Source organism: Sinocyclocheilus grahami, unplaced genomic scaffold (assembly GCF_001515645.1).
Source record: "Sinocyclocheilus grahami isolate Dianchi unplaced genomic scaffold, SAMN03320097.WGS_v1.1 scaffold149.1, whole genome shotgun sequence".
Taxonomy (NCBI): domain Eukaryota; kingdom Metazoa; phylum Chordata; class Actinopteri; order Cypriniformes; family Cyprinidae; genus Sinocyclocheilus; species Sinocyclocheilus grahami.
Genome location: NW_015505328.1, coordinates 1,134,446 through 1,143,262, shown reverse-complemented (window position 1 = coordinate 1,143,262; position 8,817 = coordinate 1,134,446). Strand labels below are relative to the sequence as shown.

Sequence of the window (8,817 nt, the reverse complement as noted above, 5' to 3'; positions counted from 1 at the left end):
CAAGAGTCGAATATCTATTTAAAAGATAGAACAGATATATGGACGAGAAAGAAAATGCCAATTTCTAGCGTTCAGGGGTTCTCAGAGTGTTGATAGTGAGAAATGGGCTCACAAATTACATTAAGTTAAATACTTTTCTAGGCAACTAATGTAGTGTTAAACAATGTCCTCTCAATGTCCTGTAGTAACTCAATGTATTGAAGAAATATTTGTTTAATGGGGTTCTTCATTGTTTGCATCATTCAAATGATGCAACAAAACAGGCAAATGATGTATGGAAATGGGAGACTTGATGCTATGTTATCTTTTGAAATATTATGAAATTTGGGGGAAAATAAATGTCCCCTAAATATAAATTCCCTAAAGTAGTGGTTAACTAGGGGGCATCAACAAACTTCTAAGGGGCCACAAGATTAAATAAAATGGTTCAACTCAAGTTGATAATATAAAAATAATATAACACTAATATATAATAAAATGCTTTAGACCCCTTCCCTAAAGTCTTAATGGTTGTTAAAGTTTCTTAAGCCAAGAACATGGACACATACAAATTGCAAAGATGTTCTCTACACCTTTAATGAATGTTTTCACCACATATTTACAAACAAGAAGTTGACATCTGAATTTAAACTGATCAGAAAAAGCGTTATTGGCAGCACTAATCTGGGATTTCCACAATGGCGATAATCTTCAAAGCATGTGATGATGATAATTATCTTGTCATGTGAAATCCACTATTTCTATTTGATCTGGGAGATTCCAATGGCTGTCTGCCTACCTCTTGATTTCTCCACTAATCTCACACTTTACACCTTAGTGGCAATTCCTAAGTAGATTGTCCAGTCCACTTTTGCTGATTGTCCCATACGCCTGAGAATAACTGCCAAGTTTGGCACGAGGATCGCCGGCTGCAGAAACATTCGAATTGCTCTGGAAAATCTTCTTGCTGAACCTTGGAGGAAGCTTGGCATCACGTGAATGCGAATTAGACCGCTGGTTCTGTACAGAGGGATATTAAGATATCATAATGAGGAAATACATAAAACATATCAGACATATCATTTAATAAAAACTAAGTAATGAAGGTGATCTAAGGTACAAAAAGACTAGCATAAAAAAAGGCAGAATGCACACACTAGAACAGATGGCAGTAAGACCTCCTGATATGTGTCAAAACTGAGGGGGATTCTCAACATGGCACTGCTTTCTATCTTGTGACATACACAGCCTCAACCAATAGATTGTGTTGGCAGACTGAATGTTCCCAGCTCAGAGTAAACAAGAGTCAAATGGGTCACATGGGTTTTATGCAAACTGGAAACATTAATGGTTAAATAGATGGTAGCTGTGATTTTCTGAAACTTCCCCGGGAAGCTTGGCATCACGTGAATGCGAATTAGACCGCTGGTTCTGTACAGAGGGATATTAAGATATCATAATGAGGAAATACATAAAACATATCAGACATATCATTTAATAAAAACTAAGTAATGAAGGTGATCTAAGGTACAAAAAGACTAGCATAAAAAAAGGCAGAATGCACACACTAGAACAGATGGCAGTAAGACCTCCTGATATGTGTCAAAACTGAGGGGGATTCTCAACATGGCACTGCTTTCTATCTTGTGACATACACAGCCTCAACCAATAGATTGTGTTGGCAGATTGATTGTTCCCAGGTCAGAGTACACAAGAGTCCCCCCCAAAAAAAACAAAAGGCCACTCACCAAGCGAGCAGAGGTGACACATAACCCAGGGGAAACAATGGGTTCATCCTTGCGAAGCAGGGGATTATTTTGGGGCTGTGCTAGTGAGAGAGAGAAAGAGTTTGTGCGTGCCACAGGGGCAGAGCGACCTCGCTGGTCTACACCCTGATTGGAAGGAATGAACAGATGACACATTTTAAATGGTCATTTGTGACCCTGGACCACAAAACCAGTCATAAAGTTCCTTTTTTGAAATTGAGATTTATACATCATCTGAAAGCTGGATAATTAAGCTTTCCATTGATGTATGTTTGTTAGGATAGGACAATATTTGGCTGAGATACAACTATTTGAAAATCTGGAATCTGAGGGTGCAAAAAAAATCAAAGTATTGAGAAAATCGCCTTTAAAGTTGTCCAAATTAAGTTATTAGCAATGCGTATTACTAATCATAAATTAAGTTTTGATATATTTAGGGTAGGAAATTTACTAAATATCTTCATGGAACATGATCTTTACTTAATATCCTAACGATATTTTGCATAAAAGAAAAATCGATAATTTTGACCCATACAATGTTTTTTGTTTGCTATTGCCACAAATATGCCCCTTAACAGCGACTTAAGACGCTTAAGTTGTGGTCCAGGGTCACATTTAAGATGTTAGCAAAAAAACTGCACCATATTACCACTTAAAATGTCTTTAAATGTTGAATAGACAACAGCTCTTATATAAAATGAAACAGTAGGACGTACCACAGGCCCATTAGCACCATCTGCGGGCAGTACACCTCCAGTATCTTGATTCCTCCTCCCAATCCGCTGAGAATGAGCTGGGTAGTGGTGCAGTTTGACTAAACCATCTGGAAGATAAATGGATAATACTTTTTATGGCTATCTAATGAGTAATATACCAGCATTTCAAAGTTTGTGGTCTGCAAGATTTTTTAAAATGTTTTTTTAAGAAGTCTCTTATGTTCACCGAGGCTGCATTTAATCACAAATACAGTAAAGTTGTAAAATATTATTATAATTTAAAATAACTGTTTCTAAGTATTCAGTGTTACATGATCCTTAAGAAATCATTCTAATATGCAAAGAAAAAAAATTTAAAGAAAAAAAAAACATTTTATTTTATTTTCAATGTTAAATCTCATTGTGTTGCTTATATTTTTAAACTAAAAATTAAAAAAAATTATTTGATAATCAGAAAGTTACAAAAGAACAGCATTTATTTGAAATAAAAATATTTTGTAACATTATAAATGTTTTTACTGTCACTTCTGATCTATTTAATGCACCTTGCTGAATAAAAATATTATTTTCTTTCAACAAAAAAAAACACTCCAAACTAGTGCAAATTCTAAGTAGTATAGTTGCAGTCTATTCTATGAAGAAGTCTCTTATGTTCACCGAGGCTGCATTTAATCACAAATACAGTAAAGTTGTAAAATATTATTATAATTTAAAATAACTGTTTCTAAGTATTCAGTGTTACATGATCCTTAAGAAATCATTCTAATATGCAAAGAAAAAAATTTTAAAGAAAACAAAAAAATTTTATTTTATTTTCAATGTTAAATCTCATTGTGTTGCTTATATTTTTAAACTAAAAATTAAAAAAAATTATTTGATAATCAGAAAGTTACAAAAGAACAGCATTTATTTGAAATAAAAATATTTTGTAACATTATAAATGTTTTTACTGTCACTTCTGATCTATTTAATGCACCTTGCTGAATAAAAATATTATTTTCTTTCAACAAAAAAAAACACTCCAAACTAGTGCAAATTCTAAGTAGTATAGTTGCAGTCTATTCTATGGTGGTGTATATTCTATCATAAAAGTTGAAACCAGGACATTCAGTGACCAAAGCCTTATGTGCATTACACATAATTGAATGTATAAGTGAGGTAATTGAATGTTATTGCACAACCACTATTAAACAGAACTCACTAGGCATGTGTGTGATGGGGTTATAAGAGGTTTTGACCACACTTGGGCTCACTGCTGGGCTGGTGCTTTCAGCAGCTGAGTGTGTTTGCTCAGGCCTCCTGAGAGGTTTCGCAACAGCTGCTCCAGTTCCATTAGAGCTCTTCTTGTCATTAGGAGATTTCCTGTCATGATCTCCATCCACGCCACGCTTGCCTTCTCTTTGAGAGCCAGCACCTGTTTCATTGCTTTTGTCCATTCCACTGTCCCCATTCACTTCTGCAGTCTTCTCCTCTGATTTCTGTGCGAAATGAGGTTGTTTGTGCATCTGCCGACTGGCCCTTTTTTCCAGGATCATCTTTTCCAGGAGAAATTGGAAAGTTGTTTTTAAGCATTTGCTAATATATTATTACTGTAAAAATACTACCATTCAAAAGCTGGGGTCGATACACTTTTTCTAATATTTTAATGATTTTTAAGGCTGCATTTATTTAAACACAAATACAGTAAAACAGTAATATTGCAAAAAATTATTACAATGTATTCTACCATTTATTTTCTTAAAAATAAAAATCATACTGAACCCAAACTTTTAAACTTCAGTGAACGATTATGTATGCTCTGTTGGAGTGATACGTTTTCAGGAGGAAAGATTTCTGTCACTGTGACACAGCATTTGTCGCCATAACACAGAAATCATATGACTGTGTACACTCACAACATTATGACTGTTCAAAGCAATGCACGAGACAAAGGTCAAAATAAATCTGTGCAAAAAGTTTCCACTCACCTCATAGAGTTTGTTTCTGTACTGAGTAACAGAGAGTTGGACGTCATCGTCCACTGGCAAAATTACATCATAGACCAAACTAGGCTCTCTGGCTGGGTTGTGAAATCTTGCATGACAAATAGAAAGAAGAGGGATATTTTTGAATGTTATTATTCATTTATATATTTAGTAATTAATTTATTCATATAACAACAATGCAATAATTCCAAAAAAGCCATTTATCATTATGACTTATAGAAGTATTCTCGTAGCTTCATTACGTTACAGTTGAACCACTGATGTCACATGGACTATTTTAATGATGTCCATACTTTGTTTCTAGGCCTGGGAGCATTCCAGTTGCATTGCCGTCTATGCAGGGTCAGAGAGCTAATGGATTTCAACCAAAAATATCTTAATTTGTGTTCCGAAGATGAATTAAGTTTCTTATAGGTTTGGAACAAAATGAGGGCGAGTAATTAATGACAAGAATTTTCATTTTGAGGTGTACTATCCCTTTAATAGCCATTCATCAATTATTATCATATTTTAATTTATTTCAAATATAGTGCACTGATGATCAAATACAATGTGTCAAGTGCTGTGTTAGGAAAGTAGACAGGGTCAATTTTGATTTCATGTTTGATTACATTACATTACATTAAATAACTAAAAGCAAAACTCACTTGGACACATAAGGGTGCTGCAGAGCTTCCTCTGCACTGAGTCTCTTGTCTGGATTGAAAACCAGCAGGCGCTGCACTAAATCAAGGGCATCAGGTGGCACTGATGCCGGCAGAATTTCATCAAATGGCACCTGAGGTCTAAACACACGTTCACATCAACTAAACAACCATAGAATGAAGACAAACTGTTAAATATTAACATTACATACCTAAGCAGCATTCTCTGAATCACAGAAGCCCCATACTCTGATCTGATAGCCAACACATCTACGAAAAATAATACACAGTCCTATTAGCAAAGTTTGGTTTGTGTTTTTAATAAATTAATAATTGATGAAACAATCCATAATTCTTTGTGGCTTGTTTATTTAGTTGTTGCCTGAAAGAACAAGTCTCATGTAAAATTCGAACTCACCCTCTGTTGAAGGATGTGGAATGGCACTCATGATTTTTTCGATTTGATTAATGGTAGACGTCCCGGGGAAGAGAGGCTTGCCCAGGAGCATCTCTCCCAGAATGCAACCTATGCTCCACATGTCCACACCTTTTGTGTACCTGCAGGAAATATAGGACCCATTATCATAACATACTATATATTATGATTAATACATTATAAAATGTTTAAAACAATCTATTCTGGGGGCCACGCACCTACTGGATCCCAAGAGAATTTCAGGGGCTCTGTACCATCGTGTTGCCACATACTCTGTCAAGGCAGGATTCACGGCATCCTCTTGGATCTGGTACAGGGATCTTGCCAGGCCAAAGTCACACAGCTTCACAAAGCAGTCTGAGTCTAGTAAGATGTTGGATGGCTTAGGAAATAAAAATAAAGGAATTACTTAAACCAGAAATGGTTTAAATTAATTCTGTAAGCGTGAAGTGATGTTAAAAGGTGTGACATACCTTTTGGTCCCTATGAATGACATTGCCTGAATGAAGGTATTTTGTCGCTTTAAGAAGCTGGTACATAACATAACGCTTATGAATGTCTTTTAATAGACTTCCTTTCTTTATTACTGCATGTAGGTCTGTGTCTGAAAAGAAAAGTCGGTGTGAATATAGTATAGACACTGTGAACAAAATCACATCATGTCAATAACAGTAACTTGGAATTCTGAATATTGCCATAAAGTACAATTAATTGGGATATAATGGTGTGAAGAGTACTGACCAATAAGTGCGAAAGATCACACAAATGGTCTCTTACCCATGAATTCAAACACAAGGTAAATGTCTTTGTCGTTTTGGGCTCTGATGACATTCAGTAATTTAATTATGTTAGGATGATCCCCAAACTCCTGCAAAAAAAGGGGGGGGGGGGGGGAGAAGGAAGTTTTATACCTTAACAAACACAGAATTCAGTTTTTAATGTAATCTATTGTGTGGGCTCAGTAGATTTTTTTCTCAAAAGAAATGAATACTTTTATTCAGCAAGGACGCATTAAATTGACTAAAAGTGACAGTAAAGGAATTTATAATGTTACAAAAGATTTCTATTTCAAATAAGCAGAACAAAATATGAGCATAACAACTGCTTTCAACAATGAGAATAAGATATTTTATTAAGCACCAAATTAGCATATTAGAATCATTTCTGAAGGACACAGGAATACATTGCATTTTAATATATATTAACAATAGAAAACAATTATTTTAAAATGTAATAATATTTAACAATATTACTGTCTTACTGTAATATCAAATAAATTCAGCTTGGTGAGCATAAGAAAATTCTTTCAAAAGCGTTTTAAAATCTTACCAACAACAAACTTTTGAGCAGTAGTGTAAATATGGTTAGAAACATGAATATTTGGATTCTAAGGTTTGGTCAAAGAGCAATATTCTTACCTGGAGGAACATAATTTCTCTGAATGTTCTCTACGGGAAAATGCAGATAAGCAGATGAGTATGCATTTGATACAGTTTAAAAAATAACGAATAACTGATCTGAATCTGAATAACTGATGTTTACCTATTCATACATACAGTAGAAGTAGTATAATTTTGTATATTTTATTGCAATTTCAGACCATTCCTTATTCTCCACCTCTCTACTTTACTTGTCTCTAACCTGAGCATCTGTTCGATTCCTAAAGGCATCAAAGATTTTCTTCACAGCAACGGTCTCTCCTGTTTTTCTGTCCACGGCCTTCCAAACAATTCCATATGCCTGTGAAACGGATAAGAAAGTACACCGTAATAAAATTATAGTTGATTGAAGGAAAACATACAGTGTATGACTTAATGGTCAGTTGTCAGAGAAGGGTTGCCATGAAACCCTCATTTAAGTCATTTGTGCTCACTGCAGTTTCCATTTATTTACTGGAGTGACAGAAGAGAGATCATGCAGTCCACAGAACCCTTACTGACTGCCATTATTAGCAGTTCAAGCAGTTTCCCTATGATGCTTACTGCCATTATTAATCCAAAGGGTAGCCTTTCTTTGCACATGCATATTTTATGTTAGATTTACTATTTTGTAGTTTATATTTTTACTCAAAAGGTACTTTTTGAAGGATTAAACAGAAACAACAGACCTTCATTGCACCTAGTTAAACTGCATCCGGCAACTAACGTTACAGTACAGCAGTTCTTTCAAGCATATATGATCACTATTATTGTGCAAACCAATGAATGATAGAAACAATAGCCCCATGATCCCTGTTTCAGTTTTAGGTGGGATTTCATACAAATGATTGCTAAAATGTTATTTAGGATAGTCTAGATGAAGCTGATGGTCTAATTCAAGACTATCAACATAACAGCAAATACATTACCCTGTCTGCTTATTATATAACTATGCAAGATTTTATAAGGTTTATCTTGGCACTTTTTAAGCACAATGACAGTAAATGTACATCTTACCCCTTTTCCAAGTCTTCTCTTGATTTCATATTTCAAAGTGATGTGCTCTTCCACCTCTGTGATGTTCATTCCGTCTGTTTCCTGTTTTACCACTTAAAATGAATCTTAATGTTGATTGATTTTGATCATGGCAAGGAATAAAATCCTGGCTGCTTGAGGAATGCAGGATTGCAACAAATCAGATTCAATAAACAAAAACTAAAAATAAGATCTTATGAATTCACTCCACTAACTAGGAGTGAACTTTTCCTAAGCGGTATGCCGAATAATAAATCTAAACACGAATTTATCACGCGTTAATCTTAATCACTATTGACCATCCAAACATTTAAACGGAGTTATATAAATGCGAATCTCGACCTGCTGAAAGCAGATGTTTGTCGTTTGGATTTCACCATTGATATCTGTGGTTGCTCATATGGCCTGGTAGAGAGTTGCGCATCGCCTGGGTTTGTAATTGTTTGTCGCCATGGAGACGATACATAGGACGCAATCTCTTAAAGGAGCCGCATGTTTGCTAAAAGTGCGGTTACATTAGCGAAATTTCCCAAGTAGATAGAACTGCAGACCGGAGATCTCCAAAATGGGGCGTGAACTCCAAAAGTGGGCATAACCACCAAAATGGGGCGGGGTCTCCTCGCGCAAAGACTTTCACCATTGGCTCTGGCTCCAGCCAATTGTTATTGACTTACATTTCAAAATAAAAATGTATAAATTAAGCATTGTTTCTAGTTCATCTAAAATAAAATATGCTATATAAATAAATATTCTCCGTTAGAGCAGAGCCCAAAGCTCGTGGACAGTGGTATTCGGACTTGAGTTTGAACCTCTGCTTAATGATATAAACGAGAATCAC

At 35.2% G+C, this 8,817-nt stretch overlaps 1 protein-coding gene across 3 annotated transcripts; it reads right to left on the bottom strand.

The window, feature by feature from the left end:
* Positions 1–574: 574 nt before the first annotated feature.
* Positions 575–8,121, bottom strand: mapk15 (mitogen-activated protein kinase 15). 3 transcript variants are annotated; one of them, XM_016281455.1, is made up of 14 exons: positions 7,962–8,121; positions 7,168–7,266; positions 6,945–6,974; positions 6,304–6,394; positions 6,000–6,130; positions 5,745–5,908; positions 5,509–5,648; positions 5,303–5,360; positions 5,094–5,231; positions 4,429–4,534; positions 3,663–3,996; positions 2,462–2,568; positions 1,728–1,871; positions 575–999 (listed from the first exon to the last, which is right to left on the bottom strand). In XM_016281455.1, the coding sequence occupies exons 1-14, from the start codon at positions 8,028–8,030 to the stop codon at positions 814–816; spliced, it is 1,797 nt and encodes a 598-aa protein (XP_016136941.1). In that variant the 5' UTR covers positions 8,031–8,121; the 3' UTR covers positions 575–813. The 3 variants fall into 3 exon arrangements, with proteins under 3 accessions (XP_016136941.1, XP_016136943.1, XP_016136942.1); XM_016281457.1 differs by having other exon boundaries at positions 929–999; positions 1,728–1,807; XM_016281456.1 differs by lacking the exon at positions 575–999 and adding an exon at positions 1,372–1,410 and having other exon boundaries at positions 1,728–1,807.
* Between the last annotated feature and the right edge of the window lie 696 nt (positions 8,122–8,817).